This window comes from Lingula anatina, chromosome 3 (genome assembly GCF_051362555.1).
Source record: "Lingula anatina isolate TDL-2025a chromosome 3, LinAna3.0, whole genome shotgun sequence".
Classification (NCBI taxonomy): domain Eukaryota; kingdom Metazoa; phylum Brachiopoda; class Lingulata; order Lingulida; family Lingulidae; genus Lingula; species Lingula anatina.
In genome coordinates this window covers 26,227,713-26,248,364 of record NC_141769.1, presented here as the reverse complement: position 1 = coordinate 26,248,364, position 20,652 = coordinate 26,227,713, and the positions used below count along the sequence as shown (strand labels likewise).

Below are 20,652 nucleotides of genomic sequence, written 5' to 3'. Positions count from 1 at the left end.
GAATTACGACGGAATCAACACAAGTCTTAACCAATATACACGTACAGTTTTGCTTATCATTACACGGCGTCAAACTCAATTTCCGTAGCAAGTATCACATTGATAGAGTTGAATATTTTGCCCATCTTTCTCGCGCTGCGCAAACAGAAAATTCATTGTAACAAGAAAGTTTTAACTCTCAAATATGAAATAAAAATGCTAAGTTCGACGAATATTAGGTGAACGACGGGGGAATTTCGTCTCAGTCTATTTTCTTTTCATCATTGAATAAGCATTATCAGCGGAACAAATTCATTAAGAAGAAGGCGAGATTATCATAGCGCGTTAGAAAAAGAACCTTACCGACAACCATAGAAGCGGCCTTCAATCATCTTACCTGCAGGTTTGTCTTCCATTGTTATATTTCGGATTTTTTGGATAAGAAATAAATTTTATCTGGAAGTTTCATGCTTTAGTTTTTTAACCTTAACTGTCACAGGCACAACATTCTTCAAAATTTTCAAACAAATAATTGAATAATATTTTTACAATTTCCACGGCAGCACGTTAGCCGCAATTGTGGTGGCTGTGTAACTCGTGGTCTATCAACCCTCGCGTCTCAACAATAGCAATTGTCAAGTTGCTGTGTAAAACCTTAACAACACCTTAGAGAATTTATACTCATTATAAACGTTTAGTGCGTATTTTGGCTCCTTTGGGCAAGTCTTAAAAAGATAAAAGTTGTAAGGTCTTTGTCCTAAATTAAAGCAATTTCATGTCCTTATAATATGACATACAAATACAAATAATGTCAAACACATGTAAGCTGGGCTTGACTAAAAAAGAATTCTATTATTACTACTGTTGAGGTCAACAGATGCCATAGCCAGATTTTATTTCATGTACTGCAAATGATCTCATTTCATGATTACACTTAAATACCCAAACCCATTTCAATCTCATATAATATCAAGTGATGATTGGATTTCTGATAAAATAGCCATTAATCAATTGTGTTAATTAATAATAATAATAATAACTTTTAAAATATATACTTTAAAGTTTAAGTATTTAATTAACTGTATTACTTAATATGTGTGTGTGTGTGTATATATACTTCAACAATATTAACTTATGCTTTAAATTCTTAACATCATCACAATAATAATAATAATAATAATAATAATAATACCTTTTACAATTATGGTGAATAAGTACTTTAAAGTACTTAAAATACTTAAAAGTATTTTTATTTTAATTAAGTATAAAGCTTAATTTATGTATAACCATTTTATTTTTGTATAATTGTGACATCTTTTGATATCTAATTGTTTTTACACTATAAATGTAAAACTTTAATTTTAAATAAAGCATCATCAATAATAATAAATCAATCAATACTGAATAAATTATACTGAAATGAAAATCATTTTTAAAAGTTAAATCATTTCCAGTCTCTCCCTACTCAATCTGGCAGGGCATCTGCTCTCCATTCAGTGCAGCCAATATATTTCTAGCTGTCAGCTCCGCCATGGCATTCCTAGCCTCTACTGTGGCACTCCCAATATGAGGCAGAACAACACAGTTCTTTAAATCCAGCAGTGGACTATCAGTGGGCAGTGGTTCTGGAGTGGTCACGTCCAATCCTGCGGCCTTAATCTGACCGCTTTTCAGGGCTTCATACAGGGCTTTTTGGTCCACCACCCCACCTCTGCTTGAATTCACAAATATGGCAGTTGGCTTCATTTTCTTAAAAGCATCCTCATTGAAAATCTCCTTGGTTTCACTGTTCAAAGCACAACCAGCAATAACAAAGTCAGATTCACTTAATAAAGTATCAAAGGACACAAATTCAGCATCCACCTCCTTAGCTGCTGGGTTCTCCTTCCTGCCCGAGTAAAGCAGTCGTGAGATTCCAAAGGGGCGGAGTCTCTTGGCCACAGCCAGGCCTATGCGTCCCAGGCCAAATATCCCCACGGTACTATGGTGAAGGCCCTGCCCACACATCCACTGTGGGTTCCACATGCCCCACTCACCTGATCTCACTGCACCAGCACCTAGGATATTGAAGATGGTGGGAGTTATTTTTATGGTGTAGAACAGTATATCTTTTTGAAATAGTATATTATCTCAGAAAGTTCCATTCTGATTATATACTGGCATTTAGAACATTAAAAAACATGTTAAGAGTACTGACATATTGTTTCTATAAAAATATATGAGTAAATCACTTCCACAGTGATTCTTACATCCAAAAACTTAACTCTATCACGCAGTAATTGCTGCATAATCAGGAGCGGATATTTTCTGACTGTCTTCCAAATTATCTTTGTTGATCCATCCTCTATTTTTGATGGTCTTCCAACAGAAAAAAATAGATACCCGTCAATGTAAACTTTAAAATCTGACCGTCTTCCGGAAGACCCAGAAGTCGGTCCCTGATAATCATGTACCTTCCATAAGCCGTCTAGAAGTTGCCAGCAGAAGTGCAACAGTCAGTTCAGCCGTGGCATCTGTGAGGACATCTGGTGTGAACCCCACAGGGATCCCCCTCTCCTTACAGGCCTTCATGTCTATGTGGTCATAGCCAACTGACATGGTGCCCACTGCCTTCAACTGTGGACCTGGAATATTAAATACAGTGTAGGCCTACCAGTATACAGTATTACAGTACTTATAGTCTTTAATATAGATCTACATGTACAGTAGATGTACCCCTTGGCTAAGAGGCTAGACTCTAAGGATATAAGGGGGATTATAAGGACACCACCATGTAGCTTTGAAATTTTGACCACAGCTTATTACAGTGCATGCTGATGAATATTGAATATTTTTATAATTAGAAAGCACATTTAACTTTTATGTTTTATCAAAACGCACGCACGTCAGATGCTCCTTTTCGACTTGGAGTATTATGTCTACATACCACACGCGTCAAGTAAAGTTCCATCAATCTTGTCTGTGAGAATGCAGAACAGCGCATCAATTCCTTTCACGTTCTTGATCAGGTCCTCTCTCTGAATAGTCTCTTCGCTCTGCCACTGCACCACCTCACAACTTTTTAGTAGGTCAAGCCCTTTTTTCGGAATATTATAATTAGTGACAAACACTTTGGGCTTGCTGCCAGAGCTCATGTTTCTAAAGTTCGACTGTTGGAGTGGACAGGTGCGAGTAGCTTCGTTTAAAACTGGCGTCCCTCTGGCTGGACCTCTTAATATATGGCTCAACTTTATCACCTGTCCTCGCATCGCTAACATTATCTCGAGTCGGGGTTTTGACCTATTTTTGGTGTTGCTTCTATTCCTTTGGCAAAAAGCAATGGTAAATATGTAATGTTTTGATCTAAATTTTTCTTCATTGAAGCAATATGTCTATTTGGTCTTAATCTCTACACATATTTCACGAAAAATGAGCATTTAATGGGTTATCGATTATGATAGAAAGATAATCCCAAAATACTGCTTAGGGCTTAGAATAAGTTATCAACTTTCAAGACTTCCGGTTCGTTGGGATTTCTTGCGACGTGTAAAACCTCGAAGGAAAGTCAGAAGAAAAAAGTTGACGAAGTAGGGAACTGTTAGTTCCCTCTACATCTGAGAAAAATGGGAGTCAGTACTGGAGGCGGGAGTGGATCAAAAAATCCAGTAAAGATATTTGCAAATATCTTTATTTCATTTATTGGAGCCGGAGTTCTTGGTCTACCTTTCGCATTCAAAGAGGTACAGTGTATTTATTATTTAAGAGTCAACATCGGAGCGACGAAGAGTATGTAGTAACTTAACTTTTTAAGTTAATGGACGTTATGATGCTTTACATTTAATACTCTTTAAAAGGCTAGCGTTATCACCTAAAAAGTTGGAGAATTTTGCTCGTGCACGCTAAAATCTAGTAAAAGATATGTCGGCTTAATTTTTAGTATGTATTATTTTCACTAACTTTTTCCCCTATGCATAAGTCTGTCATGCACTTTATATATTCAGACATAGAGAGTGAGACAAAATGTGAAAGAACCTTAAACTGATCAAAATTTAGAACTTTTATCTTATCCATAAAACTCTCCAAAGGAAAAAGTTAATGATTCAGATTTTGACAGAAATTATCTAAAAAGTATTTAAGTATTTTTTTTAGAACTTGGCGAAGAAACAAAAAATAAAAAAAGTGCTCATATTTTACTTTGTAGGCAGGGATAATTGAAGGAACGGTCATAATGGCAGCTGTAGGACTTGTAAGGTGAGCTCTCAATTTTTAAAAAGGTATATACTGTATCTATTAATAAAAATTAAAGCAGAACAAAATAAAATTCTCATGGATTAATAGTACTTCTAGCCAGTCAGGTGACTGTAAATAACATTTGGTTACTAGAAATTGGAACTCTGTAATTTTTACACAGTGACAAATGATTGATTTATATATAATTTTGAATTGCTTCCCTGCATATTAGTCCATGTCTGGCTCTGAGTTCATTGATAATGAACATTTCTTACATTCAAATTGGTGCATAATAAAACCCATAAGCTGTCTGTTTCATATGCTTTTCAGTTTTCTGGTCATTTGGACCACCACTCTTACTGGTCCAAATCAGGATTCACATGTCTAAATAAAACATGCATTAAGACTAGACACTTTCTCCTGTTGCATTAATAGTAGTAATAACAAGAACTTGATTTTGCCAAATGTTTTTTATTTCAGAATCATCATATAATTGTTACATTACAGAAAAAAAACATAAATTAAAATAAAAGCTCCTTTGAAAACTTACAGAAAAAATCTAATGGTCATGTCGGCCCACTACTAGAACATTCACACATTCTGAAAAATCAACTGGTCTAAACCAAATTTTAATGGCCACAGGTACAGGACCAGTTGCTAATGCCACAGTCTGCATAAGAAAAAAAGTTTTAAAAAGTTACAGTTTTCAAAGTTTTATCAGAATTGTTCCAATTATGCATTAATATATGTAATGGTTTGGACTTAAAGCATGTGTTTTGATAACTGATATCTACCAGCATAGTCATAGCAGTAATTACCTTTGCAAATTTGTACATGCATTTATGTGGAATCAAGTCTACTTAACCGTGTAATCATAATAACAACACTAAGTGAATAATGAACCATCCCATAGTATTTACGCCAAGCTGCTGACTGTTAGATATTTTCTTCCTCTGTAGAAATGTTTGCCTTTTTTCCTACCAGCATTTTTCGAGAAGGTAATGCACGATTCTTTTCTGTTTCTTTGTATATGAAGAAACACAATTTATGATGGTGGTAAAACTAGGATTGTCTTGTGTTCTATTTCATTAAACATAATGTTGATGATTTCAGTGCTTTCAGTAATAAGATGTTAGAAGAAGCGGAGTAGTGTGGGTAATGAAGTTCCCTTTACGTCCCACACTCTCGCAGATAAACAAATTGAAGCAGCTGAAATAATGGAACTAAATACAGCTGTAATAAAGCAAATTTATTTACAGACTGTCTCCAATGCACATTTAAGAATTTTATTGAGTGCATTTGCTCTCTATTGGGTTCTAAAAGTTTTATGGCAATGATGATGATTACCTTGGCTAATATTTGAGTCAATTAGAAATGGATAAAACTCTTAACTCCATTAATTATGAATGATATACTGGCTATTTTATGTCAGGAAAAAAGTAAAGTGCTGGTGCTATTTACTATGTACCTTCCAGCTTATTTGCATATGGGTTGATTTTTTCAAGGAAGATATAGTCAGTAGAATTATGTTGTTTTTTACGATTTCAATTTTTTTGTTAATGACTGTATAACTGAAAGCAGGTCCATTAACAAAAAGCACTTTATATAGTTGTTCCATGAGATGTTCCTCCAGAGAACATGTATACTATATATATATATATATATATATATATATATATATATATATATATATATATATATATATATATATCATCCTCTTGTGCTGAAACAATTTATGTTATTTTAATAGTTAAAACTAATAAATAAATCTTATTGATCAACTGTTGACTTATTATTTTTATAAGAGCTGAAGGGGTTTTAAAGAGTTTTTATCCATCTGCTGTTTATCTTTTTAACTACAAAAATGGAAATATAGCAACTATGTTTTAGCAACTATATTGTAACCTTAAACTTTATATCTTACACCAGAATAGCAATCCAATTTCCATTGTACTAGTATGTGAATTTTTATTTTGTACATTAATTGCTGAATAAAACTCTTGCTTTATCTTATCTTATTATTATTATCTTATAATTTTATTTGTTTGTTAATTCATTCATTTATTGGTTCTTTCAGTGTCAAAGCAATGCTGCTTGTTATTGATTGCAAATATAAACTGATAGAAAAGCAACATCCAGCCCAAGCAGATGTCAAATCAGGGAGGAAGAACATGATGGTCAATGGTGTTGACATTGAGATGGAGGCACTTCAGGCACCTGTTGAAGAGACAGAAGATTTGCTGTCCTCTGAGGTCCCTGCAGCAAAGGAAGAGGTGTCCATTCCTAAGGTTGGTTTTCTTTTTTTTTTTTTAACAGAGAAAAAGTTTATGAAATGATTAATTATGCACTTTTTGGATTACTAGAGGAAATTAAATGATGAGGGAATTTAATGTTTGTGAAAATTCAGGTCTAAAAACTTCAAAAATTTTGAGGCCGTGCAATTGCTTAGTTGATTAAAAAAAAATAACGATGCTATTTAATGTTCGGATCACATATATATTAGTCAGTATGGAATGTACTATGTTTGATTGTATGTGCAGCTTCTGTTTTACAAAGAATACATTTTGACAATTGAAAAAAAGTTATGTTTTGCTGTAAACATAACAGAATTTGTGTCTGTGTACTTCTTCCAATTTTAGAGTAGTTTTGATGGAGGTGAGAGTGTCTGTGTCTATCAGTATTTCTCATTTAAATAAAGTTTTTACTCAACACTGGATTAATTTTTCGTTTTTAAGGCACCGGGCCAGGAGTTGAACTATGGTGATGTGGGTACGTTAAAGATAGAGAATTACATTTTATCATTTTTTCAACTAACAGTAGTTGCAATTGGTGATGGTTTAAAAATCCGCTTTTTAATATGTGAGCTATGTATTTTGAACTTTGTTAAACTCTGAAAGATGCAAATTCTTGTCTCAGTTGCATTTTTTCTTTGGAAATATTTTTACATGTACTTCATCTATAGAATTTCGTACTTTCCGTGTGTTAAAGTGTGACCTTATACTATTTAACATAGAATAATAATTCACACTGTTACATACTGTATAGATCACATTTTGTTATGTTTATATATGGTATGCAATGAAGTCTTTGGTAAATCAGTGCCATGACAATATCTAATAAAGATCAATTTTCCTGTATTCAAGTGTGACCTAATACTATTAGACATAAGATACGTAGTAATTCACACTGTAACATATAGTTTCCCATGCATCATTTACAACAAGTTTGCCTGACATCATATTATAACTATAAATTTTTTATTGTTATGGAGTGAACTTCTCGATCGCTTGATTTCAATTGCAAGAGAGAATTCATGTTGAAAAGGTAGATAAAAATGAGTTGTTAATCATATAAGAAATGGTGACTGAAATAGATGCACTCTGTGAGTGGTCTCCTTTTTTAGGGGAAGTTTTTTTAAGGAAGTTGACAATCTTTTGGCATTACTAATACAGAAATAGAGCATTATAAAACTGAGTTGTTTTAGATTAACTTTTCTGCAGCACTTCTTTTTCTGTTCTACTTCTAGGATTTTATGCAATGGGAAAACTTGGCCAGTGGCTTGTGGATCTGGCCATTCTCATATCTCAAGTTGGTAAGTGAACATTCTTCCTCCGTATTTAACTTTGATAGATTTATTGCAAGGGAGCAGATTGTAAAGCTGGTGGTTTGGTTGAATTTTTCATGTATCCTTTGACATTTGTTCCTTTATGAAACGGACATATTTAAGCTACAAATTCTGCTGATGATGGAAAATTTGTGAAAGGAGGCGTTTCATGAAAGTGCATGTCTGATTTTAGCACTAAGCGATTATGATGGGATTGTTAAACCTTGTCTGATATTTCAGTTGTCTGAATTTAGGGCCATGGTAGCATATTTTATTTGTTTTAGCAAAATGTGTATATTTCTTATATTATATTTCTGTACACTGTATAATAAATTGGTAATAATGATAATTTTTCTTATTTTCTTTGCCTAAAAGAAATTAGAATGTTGTGTAGTAGTAAGAATTAATCATGACTGTGATGTTTTTATAGAATATTTGTAGTCTAACTAATGCTTTTTGTTAATGTTTGTTTCAGGTTTTTGCTGTGCATATCTTATATTTATATCTAAAAACTTGTCAGATTATATGCACAGCATGAAAATGTGAGTATATTTTATAACAGTTGTTTTAAATCAATTTTTCAAACAATATTTGTTTAAATCTGCCATGCCTTTAGACAGGATGAATAACAAATAATACATTTGCAGTATCTTAAGTAAACATTGCTTTTCAACAGTAGTCTCATCATAAATCACTGCCTGTATTTTGATTACATCCATGCAGTTTCATTTGTTTGTATAATACCAGAAGGTCAAATGCACATATATACATATCAGAGTCATTGGGTGTATGTATGTATGTATGTATGGGGAGGTATATTTATCTTTATTTTATCTCTTGTTTCAGGCATCATTGGATGTTTATCCTATTGCCGCCCCTGTACTTACTAACATTAATCAGGCACCTTAGTAGTCTGGCATTGTCTAGGTAAAGTACTCCATTTTGTCGCATTTACTCAGAATTTCATTTTAATGTTTTACTAGTAGAGATTGAGTTTTTTTCTGGAATTAAGTGCATTCTATTTTGCTTGAACACATCAAGGGGTTTCATTTTCAGTTTTTTTTTAACAAAAAATACATATATGAAATTAAATGCTTTAGTGTTATTTGGTGCATTTCAGAGTTTTTTTAACTGCTTTTTCATTTTACCAGCAAGGTCATTTTATTTGGCCTTTGTGTAAAATTTCATTTCTACACAACTGATGATGAATTTGGTGTATAGCAGTTGATAATGATAGTTTGAATCTTTTATTGAATTAGTTACAAAAATATCAAATGAGCACGAATTTTTAAAAAGTATTCACCATTAATATTTAAACTAGAAAAGCACTCAGAAAGCATAACCTCCGCCAGGACAAATACTTATTTACTTATAATGAACCAATAATTAATTAATGAATCATCACCAAAAATGAATCATATTTTCCTTGGCCCATTCCTGACCATCCTAAAAATTTCATCAAAATCTGTTCATTACTTTTTGTGTAAATCTGCACACACAGAAACAAACCCACAAACAAATCTACTAAAGGCAAGCAAAACATAACCACCTTGTTGGAGAAAGAAAAGGTAGATGGTGGTAGTCTACCTAAATAAAAATAATCTTTTTTTTTCCAGCTTGTTTGCTCAAATCTCCAACCTTATGGCCTTCACTGTGGTTTTCTGGTTTGACTTTGAACACTTTCATAACGTGGAGTGAGTATTTTTTATCATATAATAGTAGCCTTTTGTATCATTTTTGATTTTTTATTCATTTATTATAAAATGGTCATTTTAGCACTTCAGAAATTATGTTTTTGTAAGAATAATTATGATTTAAATTTGTTTTATTTGCTTGTTTTATCTTCTAAGTAATATTTAAAAGGATTTCTGGGGGTTTAGATGTATTTTTAAAAATCAGCGTCATTTATTATTTTGAGAATGATTTGTAAGTTATTTGAACACACCTAGTGGGGTATTATTTTTATGAATTTGAAAATAAAAAGATATGATTCTTTGCCTAATACCTTTATTAGAGAACAGTAAAGCTGATGATTGATGCTTCAAGGTCTGTTCAGACATGATCTAAGTTGCTCTGAAAATGGTCCCTAGACAATGATATCACATCAGGAATACCCTGGGGACATTACGTCATGTCAAACCATTTGGTTGCCCAGTGATGTCATAAAGACTATTTCCAGTCCAACTTGAACATGCTCTAGACATGCCTGGCTGCACTTTTAAGGAGCACCACTTTTCATTAAGTGCTTCCAAGCTTCGAACACTATGCAGTTTTATTTATTTGATGCCTCAAAAGTAAAAACAGACACTTTTTTAATTTGCACAATGATATTTGTTTCATGGTGGAAATAGAGGGTAGGTTAAATTGAAAAACTGTGAAGGGCTTGTGATACCTGAATGTATTGTACACCAAGAAAGTGAATGACTTGAGCAAGCAAAATATTCTGGATATCAATATACTTATTAATTGCCAGGAAAGAGAGTTTTTTGTAAGTTGGATTAATTTCATTGCTTGAAAAGTCATTTTGTATTGAATATAGTGGCATTAAAATGAAATGACATGACAAAATACTATAAAACTATTGGAGAAAAAAATCAAAGTTGTATTCATTTGCATTTGGGTGCTCTAAACTGTCTTGCTACTAACAAAGGCAGTAGTTAATCTGCTTTACTGTAAAACTAAAAAGGAAAATTATAACCATAATTTAAAATGAATGGAAAAAGAGAGAAAAATATTGCATTCATTTTGCAAGAAACTAGCTGACCTAAGTCTCAAGTCACACACTTCTGGGGAAGGTGATACGAAATTAAAGGACCCTAGAAACTTTGTGAAGAATGGCACCGTACCTTTAATTATCAATCACTCTGTTGTTAGAGGTACTGTGAAATTATCTCATTCTGCAAGATGCCTTTTATTTAGTCACTGATATAGAATGGGAAGATGGTGTAGTTGTTCCTCAAAAAATTTGTCAGAATAAATTTGGTGGTGGGAGTGTCAAATTCTTGGATTATATATTGACTACATATCTCTACATATCTTTTAAGACCAAGTCTTTGGGTTCACATTTTGAATTAAAGAAAATGCTATTGTAGCAAATAAAATTTATAAATATTAATAAAGGCTGTCACCTGGCTTATCCCCCTCTCCCACTCCCTTCAAAGGTAGATGGTCTAGGTTTAGCGTCTGTGTTATGGTCTAATGCAAAATTAAATGTAAGTGAACATCTGGCAAGATGACTAGTTTGTAGGTGGTTTGATGTGAATAGTGTTTCTCCGGGTGAACGTGTCATGCAACTGTATCCAACTGTTCTGCAATCAACCCTATAATGAAATGTGGTAAAAATGGAGCGGGTTCCCCAATGCCTCTGTAGTAGTTGGTTATTGTTAAGATTGGTATAAACATCGGTTTGCTATAAAGCAATGAAATAGATCAGGAAAAGTTGTGCGTAATTTATTGATAATATTGCCAGATGAAATAAAAAGAGACTTTTAACACACCATTGCAGTATTTCTATACATAGCCATTTGTGTTTAGGTATTAGCTGTTTACATGAAAGATCTTTCATTTAAAACTTGACACTTATGAAATTTGAATAGCTTCTTAAATCTCCCTATTCTTAATATCTAAACATTGAGTAGTATTTTTTATCACAAATGGGTAACATTTTACATTTCGTGATTTATACCTGTTATGGATCCAATTTGCTATATTTCTTATTTGTCTATTTTCAGAATACACCCGAAGAAAATATCTATAAAAGGTTTCCCCTTTTTTCTGGCTATTGCTATTTACTGTTACGAGGTAGGTCAGTCAGGGCAATCTTCAGGCGTTTGATAAATGTTTTATTTTATGGAGGCACCTTTATCGTGATGTCAACTTTGGGGCATGAAAATTGCATAGAAAGACATGTAGGCTAGTTGGTGTTGAATTATTCAGAAAACATATCACGCACTTTATATAAGACAAAGGCTGAACTATCGCTAAACAAAGAAAGAACTTAATACAAAGTCAAAACCTCAGAAGATTTTGTGTATGAAAACATACAGAAACTAGTTTGTATTGATCTTTATAGTTTGTAGTAAGCCTAGTTTGAGGGCTTCGTTGTTCATGATGATGCAGCTTTGAAAATAGAGGAATTTGGAAATGGCAAATTATCAGGCCTATATTTAGCAGTGAGCTGTTATAAACTTTTAGGATTTATTAACTTTTGTTCAGTAGGCATAAAGAATACATTGTATTTTTGGGGAGTATGAAGCATAGTTCAAGATTGAAATACAAATAAAAGAGAATACTCACCTTGCAAAGCATTTAAGGTATTAAATTATTTAAAAAATATAAATGCCAGTCAGTTTGTGACAAGATATAAACTATTGTATAAGTGCACAGTTATATGTTATCATGTTATATGTTATCATTTATTTAATTAAGCTTGTTGAAAGACAGAATTTTTTTTTAATTGGTGAGTTGTCTTACTAGGTAAAGTAAAACTGACTACCTACGTTAATTATGCATTAATTTATTTGTAATTCACTTTGTAGTTACTTACTAGTATTTAATTTTTTTCTTTTAATTTCAGGGTGCTGGAATGATTTTATCTCTGGAAACATCTGTCGATAAACAAGTCAGGCATAACTTTAAGTGGTAACCACAAGAAACAGCTGCATTATCATTTGAATTAAATTATTTATGTTCTTCTACACTGCACCCTCGTCTTGCAATATGAGGTTGAAAAATTCAAGATATTTCATGTCTCATTTTGCCATTCTGTTTAAACATTAAAGGGAGCATGTAGATTCAGATATCGCACCAGCTGGATCGATCCAACTCTGTTGGGATTCTTTCTCGAGTGCAGTTAGTGTAATAAGATTTAATGCCTGACTCTTCTCCTTGAGCAGCCAAGGCCTAATAAAGCCAAGTGCACAGACAGTTTATTACCCCCCTAGCTTCTCAAGGGGGCCTGCCAGACAATTTGGCTTATTACAATGACCGCACTTCAGGGAAAATCCCCACAGAGTTGGATCGATCCAGCTGGTATGATGTCAGTATCTGAATGCCCCCATTTTCAGACATGAGTTTTTTTTTTTCTGTGGAATTCCAAGGTTTTTAAATCAATTTTATTATGGGACCCAGAGTGGCCCTAGATCCCCAGCCTATTAAAGTCATAATAACTCTTCGTTTTGGCCAAAAATTGGATTTTCCTGGAGTAAATGGCAATTTTCCCGTACTCACCAATGGTCAGCGACCCCATTCCTGCATTCAAAGTTAATCCAGGGTTTTTTTCCTAAACGTACGGTTTTTTGTTAAAATCTCTTAAGTGATTTTAACTGACGGAGCCCTCTCTAACATAGCATATCGAGTGGGGTTTTCTGATGACCTACTTAAAACCGCGGGAAAAGCAGACAACAACAACACTTTATTGCAATAAAATAAGATTCATACAATATAATCGTCTTAATTGCTCATATTCACAATGTGTACAGTTCTGGGCTTTTCGTTATCCGACACACTGTACAAAAACTCGCAACGTACGTCTGAGGATTGTGTCATGCGCCTCTGTTATTTTGGTCTCGACTGCACGCGAGAATCTGCGTGATGCGCCAAAATCCTTGGCAACGAATGCCTTGATGACCGGGAAAAAAGGCACCGAAAGCCCTATTGACAAGCACAGTTTTTAGTTTTACTACAATAACAGCCGTTTTAGTGGTGAAATGCAATATAATATATTTCCGTGTGTTGTTTAGAATGTATTTCTTGTGGAATTTTGAATCTCAAAGGAAGAGTTATTATTGCTTTAAGTGTATTGTCCCATAATAAATGCTCTGGGATTTGTTTAAACCCAGGCTCAAGTCTGTATATTTAATTGTACTTAAAAGGTAGAATTTCATTACTGTGCAGATTATCACTTTGAATAGCTACCAGCAGCAATATGTATGTGATTATGCAGTGTATATCCATTTCTAACAGGCACATTTTAAACTGCTAGCTTTACGCATATAATTATCCAGTGTATAAACATTTTCAACAGGGAATTTTAAACTGCCAGGTTCATACAATATGTATACCTTTATTTCAGCTACTTCAAGTTGACTATGGTGCTAGTGACTGCTCTTTACATCACTTTTGGTGGAGCAGGTTACCTGGTGAGTCATCGGGGGGGGGGGGGGGGGGGAGGGGGGTCTTGGATTGGCCCCCCGCTGTTTTTAGGCTTAAATTTGGGATTTGGCACTCACTGCAATCTCTACACTGCCTCTTTCCAACGCCCCTCTCCCACACCTTCAGTTTTGGAAAATACAGACTTATGCTTTGGCCTTGGCCTGTCAACCTCTCCCTTGAAGCTGCGAGAAAATTGTTAGATTTGCCAAACTAACTCCATCATCTGTCACTCCCCATTTCCTTTAGGTCGCTTATTAATAAAAGCAATTATAACAAGAAGTGGATTACTTTTGGAATACAAACATATATTAAATGACATATTTAAGTTACTTGATGCAGGTTATTTTGAATGGTACTGAGATCAGTCACGAGATAGATACATTTTGTTTGCATGCTTGGTGCTAATGATTTAGAATAACCCATATAAGTTAATAATTTAAGTGGACATTGAGATAGTGGACTTGGTATTATGTCAATTGGACTTAATAATTAATACATGAAGCATTTCCATACGGACATTTGATAAGATACACTTATAATACTTGGATACATTTTCATTAAATAAATAAACTTATATTGGATGTTACTGAACCATACACATCTTCTCACTTTATATATTAATGATGAAATATGGAAAGTTTAACACATTTTTTGGTTTATTTCTAGTCATTTGGTCCAGAAACAAGTGACATAATAACAATGAATTTACCTAAAGGTAATAATCTTTATATGTATTTATTAGCAGGGTGTCTTCAAATGTAAAGAAGTAAGACATATGGTAAATTAAGATTAAAATACAAATAAAACTATATTTCGTTTTTGTCCACTCCCGTGTATTTAAGTCCTTGTTAAAGATTTAGATTTTTGGCAATTCTGAAGTACAAAGTAACTAGAGTGTTTTAAATGCTCTCTTAGTAACTGTGGTATAGTTTGCATGAATTCCTGGTACTGTTAAAGATAAAAACATCTTTTGTTTTAGGACAATCCTTGGACTTTGCCATAGTGGTCAAATCCTGTTTGTGTTTGGCCCTGTTTTTCACATATCCAGGTAAGTAAATTTCTGTTCAGACATAGCAGGTACATTAGTTTGTGAAGAAATATATATTTATATTGACAAGGTTAAACCACTTCTGGGATAAACCATTTCTGGGATTGTAATCTTTGCTTTATACCAAATGCATGCCATGCTTTGTCTGACAAAGCTAATCTTTCTGTACAATACATGGAACCGGAGAAGATTGATTGTGCCCGGAAGTGACGTGCAGTGGTGTTAGAAGCGAAGCTGAGTGGTCATTTTAACATAGAGGTGAACGGCAGTGAAGACGGGTTGTCGGAGGAAAAAGAAGTTTTCTAAACAACATGGTAAGATAACTCTCTTTTTTTACGCATTTTGGGCAGAGAATACTTGTAGAAATAATAGACGCATGATATGAAAACGTGACACGGAACTTGAAGGTGCATAATCGTGCTTAATTTGTGGTCAACTTGTTTAGAAATAAATGCTGCGTCGACCGCCAGCACGACAAAAAGCGTAAAGGGGAAATAATTCCTGGGAGTCTATAAATCGTTGTCATGTGGAAATTTGGCATTAATATAATCCGATATGTCCATATCTAAGTATTTTTGGGTGTTTTATGGTATGGGCTGCAATTACAACGATGTTTTAGAGGTCTTGAAGGACCTTGTGAAAACCAGGAAGTACATGTAGTTCGTAACTAACAAGTGGAATGTACTGATCTCCGACTGCTGTGCACAGCTGTATCTTTTTTTTCAATATATTGACAAATTTTTAGATCTTTATATGTCCATCTGGCATGAAATTCCACACACATGATCACACTGATATACCTTTTACACTGGGGAAGGCGCTAATCAGTGACAAATGCCAAGACAAAGGTGACATTCTGACAGCCTCTTATCTGAGTTAAAAATCACTGACAAAAGAGACTGGAAATCAATTTCCTCAGGCTGGCAATCATTAGTCTATAGAAATTGGTCATGTTACATCTTATCTACCTGTGAGAATCGTTTTACCAACTGAGTATTGCATAATAATGTCAATTATTAGTACTTTGAGCTAGTCTTAATTACCTGTCAGCTCACCTGAATTCTCTTTCCGTCTTTTTGGGAAGATCTTGTCAGTGAAATGCCAGTCGCGTACTTGTGATTTTTTAGCTCAGATAAGAGGCTGTCAGAATGTCACCCTTGTCTTGGCATTCGTCACTGATTTATGCCTACCCCAGTGTAAAAGGTGTATTAGTGTGCTCATGTGTGTAGCATTTCATGTCAGATGGACATATAAAGATCTAAAAATTCGTCAATATATTGAAAAAAAGATACAGCTGTGCACAGCGGTCGGAGATCGGTAAATTTCACTTGTTAGTTACGAACTACTTCCTTGTTTTCACAAGGTCCTTCAAGACCTCTAAAACTTCGTTCTAATTGCAGCCCATACCATAAAACACCCAAAAAATACTTAGATATGGACATATTGGATTATATCACTGCCAAATTTCCACATGGCAACGATTTACAGCCTCCCGGGAATTATTTTCCATTTACACTCTTTGTCGCAATGGCAGTCGATGCAGCATTCATTTTAAAACAAGTTGACTGCCAATTAAGCACGATTTGCACCTTCAAGTTCCGTGTCACGTTTTCATAGCATGCATTTATTATTTCTACAAGTTTTCTCTGCCCAAAATGCGTAAAGAAAAAGTGTTATCTTACCATGTTGTTTAGAAAACTTCTTTTTCCTCCGACAACCCGTCTTCACTGCCGTTCACCTCTATGTTAAAATGACCACTCAACTTCGTTTCTAACACCACTGCACGTCACTTCCGGCACAATTCTGACCAATGCTGATCTTCTCCGGTTCCCTTTATTTGCCTTTTCCTTTTATTTTTGATCGCAGGTGTTTTGCATCTTGATTCTTGCTACAATTTGTGTGGAGGATATATTGCATGCCCTTCTCCTTTCCTGTAGATAAAGGACAAGAATCAAAATGTTATGCTTTAATTGTAAGCATTTTTATGGTAAATTGAAATGATAGAGATTTTCCCTTTGCTATCTGAATTGCAGAGCTGCTCTTAGTTTGAACCTCTTTTTGTGGCATTTGAGTATCAGGATGGTTGTTACTTTTCTTGCTTTCTTTTCTTACACAAATCATCCCTTTATGTTATCTAAAAGCATACTCTTTCTATCCAATTCTTTAGCTGTGAATTCTCACCATGGGCTAGTTTAGTTGTATAGAATGTAAAGTTGCCATGAATGTAAAGTTGCGTAGTGTAAGTAGACGGGAAGTCTTGTTGTTGCAAAAATATGCAGTTGCTGTTAAAAAGTTATTTTAGCATTCCAGTTAGGTGTTGCTGCATGTTTATGTTGACGTTGCTGCATGTTAATGATGTTTTAAATTATATTGATGTTGGGATAACAAATTATTGACTAACAGTTTATATTTTGCAAGTTAATTCATTCTTACAAGTTATATGGTTTAGAATGAATATTTAAAATATCTTCTTATGACACACACAGTGTCTGATCAAAATTTTCTAACTTTTAATCTACATCATTGTGCAGTTGATTGGAATGTGTGTGTGTGTGTGTGTGTGTGTGTGTGCGCACATGAGTGCATGCATGTGCAGAGAGAGAGAGAGAGTTAAAACAATGAGATGATGAAGTTTCTTTGTTATGTATCATATTTCCAGTCATGATGTTCCCAGTGATGAACATACTGGAGAAGAGGTTTTTACCAAAGGCAAAGGAGAAATTATGGCAGGGAGTAAGTCTGCACTAATATCAAGATTTGTCATTTTATTTGTATTGTCTGGAATTTGATGAAAGAAATCAAATTAAGATAAAATGCCTTTAAATTGTCAGTTGCCATTAAGGAAATCAGTCAATTGTTCTTATAATTCATTTGGCAAGTCATAGCAATTACATTATGTAATAACATTTTTCATGCTTTTTATGTTGTCTAAAATCAATCCATTTTGCCTTCTCAATCGTAACAAAATGAATCTTATAATATGCATGGTTTTTTTTTCAGAATTTATTAAGGTTATTTGTTGTCACGTTGACTGGCCTGATAGTCCTTGCTATACCCAATTTTGCCAACCTCATGGCTCTGGTGGGGGCATCTTGCTGTACTCTTTTGGCTTTTATACTACCAGGATTGTTTCATTTACAAATTTTTAAGGGGTAAATATAAATGGATTCCAAAATGTTTCTTAGTAGTATTCGTAAAGATGGTGTTTGCATTACACTTGAGTACTGGTATTAAAGTCGCCAAAATGCTTGTGTGAGAATAAATGTTTTTTCTCATTTGCACTACAAGATATTATCAATTAATTTTTTAGATTTTTGAAGAATTCTTTTTTTTTTTTTTTTTGTGCTCTTTGATATAAAACTGATTTAATCGAGGTAATACCTGTCAACTTATTTAAAATGTCTTTTTACAACTTGTCTTTGTTATTTTCAGGTCTATTACCAGATGGCAAAAATTTGTTGACATATTTTTAATAGTGCTTGGAATAGTAGGGTAAGTTCACTTATCTACAGCATTTTGGTGTATTACTTGAATGTGTTCATTTCACATCATGGTGCTAGTTTTTTTTTTTTTTTTTCATCAGGATAATGGGTAATGGAACAATGTTTATAAGCATTTTAACTTTAAAATTTCTAAAATTCAGACATAATAAGTTATACTCATTACTGTATAGTTTCCACTGTGGGTTTTATTGTTGATATTATATGTGATTGTGAGAAAGTTATTTTTTGTCTTTATTTATTTATTTATTTAGGACAATTGTTGGCACCTGGGATGCCCTAAAACGTCTTCATGCTACCCACACTGGTAGACACTATACTACTTCTCAACATGGTCCACCAAATGCCACACAAGAACTCAACAGAGTTATACATATGGTAACCACACTAGCTGAAAATATATTGACCACAAAAACAACATTACCAACGCCTAAAATGACTCCTCCTTGATAGATAGCTGCTGCCATCTATCTATTGGGCTATTACACAGCACCATCTGAAGAAGTGTAATGTGGTGCCATCTATTGAATTAAAGAGGAAGTATTTTATGATGGAGAATTAATCCCACCAATAAATTAGGTATTTATTAAGCATGATAAACCTACAGTATTTTGATGAATTAATTTCGCCTGAATTTGAAATTGTCATTCAGTTATTATGTATATTTGCAAATAAGAAAAACATCATGAAAAATACCTCTTTCTTCTCCATCGAAGTTTTTCATGGTGGTGTTAATATCATTATAAGGCACTAAGTACTTCTGCCATTTTAACACTATAGCTGACAGCTCATTGTTATCAAGTGCAGTATAGCATGGCTTATTTATTTATGAGATAGGGAGTTGCAAAGGATTAAATACATGTAGATTTGAAGCCAAAAGAAGTTGAGGTGTTTTTGTTAGAAGTGAAGTAAAATACTGTGATATCCTAGACATCTTCATGGCCAAGAAATGTATTATTTATTTATTTATTTTTTATTTTTTTTTTGTCAGTACTTTACATTGTATATTATTTGTACATAGTGTTTCTAAATATATTATCATGGCAATACGAATCGTGGAAAGGTCACAAAAAAATATTTAAAATATTTATTTTAATATTAGTAAGATACTTTTATCTGTTTTAAAATAACCTTATAGACATTTATTTATTTTAATAGTGTGGTTTGCTTAAAGTTGCCTTAAATTTGTAAATATAAGTAATGGTTATTTGCATATATATGAATATGACCGTAAATCACAGGTGATAACAAAATTATAATATCAGTATAGGGTTTTCTGTCAGAGCCTCCTGTAGATTTAAAAATAGGTTTTAAATATTATTTAAAGAGGTGGATGTATTTTAATGGGTAAAAGTGGACTTGGGTTATTAAATACTTAGGCTTTACAGGGAAAGTGTAAGAGATAGAATTTATTTGCACAACTTAGGTCTTTGGGCCGTTTTGTTACCTATTGAGGTTTTATCCAGTTTGTTTCTAATATATATAATATATATGGCATTGTACAAGGGTAAATAAAGGACTATGTTAAAAAGAAGAAAGAATGTCTACACATCCATATTTGAGCATGCCAAATAGGCGGTCTGAGACTGTTTATAGTTTGACTTTTTAAAAAAGATGAAGAATATTCAGTCTCATTGTAAATTAGCTTATTTTTGGCTTAAATTGAAAATATTTTGTATAAAAGAATGAGTATCTAGTCAGTAAGAAGTGGTAGATGAAATAATGCATTAAAATTGGTTATCAAGTCATTAAAAGTTGAAATGATTGATATTGATTGATTGAATGATCATTCAGTTGAGTAGTTATCTTATGAAGTTAACCAACCCTTAATAGCAAAGTATTCATATTGACATCTCTGTGCCATTAACAAAGAAAACAACATATTATTATATATGCTGATGCTTTGTGAATGCTCCCACTCTGGGGGGGTGGTAGCTTTGAATTTATCCACATGGATCTTGTATTAAGATAACTGACCAAGTCCTAGTTATATATATACATATAGAACAATTATTATTTATGATAAAAAAAGTTAATACCAGTTAAAATTTCTTGAATAAAGCTCTTGCTTTTTAGATATATCCATTTGTGTTGTGAACATATTTTTTGTGCGCGCACATACACCAAGTTACACAAAGATAACTTTTTAGTGTTTTTGC

At 33.4% G+C, this 20,652-nt stretch overlaps 2 protein-coding genes across 2 annotated transcripts; one reads left to right on the top strand and one right to left on the bottom strand.

Moving 5' to 3' along the window:
- Nucleotides 1-843: 843 nt before the first annotated feature.
- On the bottom strand, nt 844-3,265 carry LOC106162927 (glyoxylate reductase/hydroxypyruvate reductase). Its single transcript, XM_013540362.2, has 3 exons — nt 2,906-3,265; nt 2,433-2,603; nt 844-2,036 (listed from the first exon to the last, which is right to left on the bottom strand). The coding sequence occupies exons 1-3, from the start codon at nt 3,234-3,236 to the stop codon at nt 1,441-1,443; spliced, it is 1,098 nt and encodes a 365-aa protein (XP_013395816.2). The 5' UTR covers nt 3,237-3,265; the 3' UTR covers nt 844-1,440.
- Nucleotides 3,266-3,448: 183 nt separating this feature from the next.
- Nucleotides 3,449-20,574, top strand: LOC106162926 (uncharacterized). The gene is made up of 17 exons (XM_013540361.3): nt 3,449-3,698; nt 4,160-4,209; nt 6,266-6,476; nt 6,924-6,957; nt 7,715-7,780; nt 8,268-8,334; nt 8,639-8,719; nt 9,409-9,486; nt 11,524-11,593; nt 12,369-12,433; nt 13,866-13,932; nt 14,612-14,660; nt 14,925-14,993; nt 17,653-17,726; nt 17,994-18,145; nt 18,426-18,485; nt 18,748-20,574. Exons 1-17 carry the CDS (start codon nt 3,582-3,584, stop codon nt 18,941-18,943), a joined length of 1,506 nt encoding a protein of 501 aa, XP_013395815.2. The 5' UTR covers nt 3,449-3,581; the 3' UTR covers nt 18,944-20,574.
- Nucleotides 20,575-20,652: the final 78 nt, after the last annotated feature.

Excerpts from the sequence above, each read along its gene's own strand:
- LOC106162927 (XM_013540362.2), bottom strand. The coding sequence starts at position 3,236 with ATGTTAGCGATGCGAGGACAGGTGATAAAGTTGAGCCATATATTAAGA. Across the intron at positions 2,604-2,905 it reads AACTTTACTTGACGCGTGTG|GTCCACAGTTGAAGGCAGTG; the intron begins GTATGTAGACAT and ends TTAATATTCCAG. Across the intron at positions 2,037-2,432 it reads TTCTAGACGGCTTATGGAAG|GTGCTGGTGCAGTGAGATCA; the intron begins GTACATGATTAT and ends TCAATATCCTAG.
- LOC106162926 (XM_013540361.3), top strand. The coding sequence starts at position 3,582 with ATGGGAGTCAGTACTGGAGGCGGGAGTGGATCAAAAAATCCAGTAAAG. Across the intron at positions 7,781-8,267 it reads CATTCTCATATCTCAAGTTG|GTTTTTGCTGTGCATATCTT; the intron begins GTAAGTGAACAT and ends TGTTTGTTTCAG. Across the intron at positions 8,335-8,638 it reads TATATGCACAGCATGAAAAT|GCATCATTGGATGTTTATCC; the intron begins GTGAGTATATTT and ends CTCTTGTTTCAG.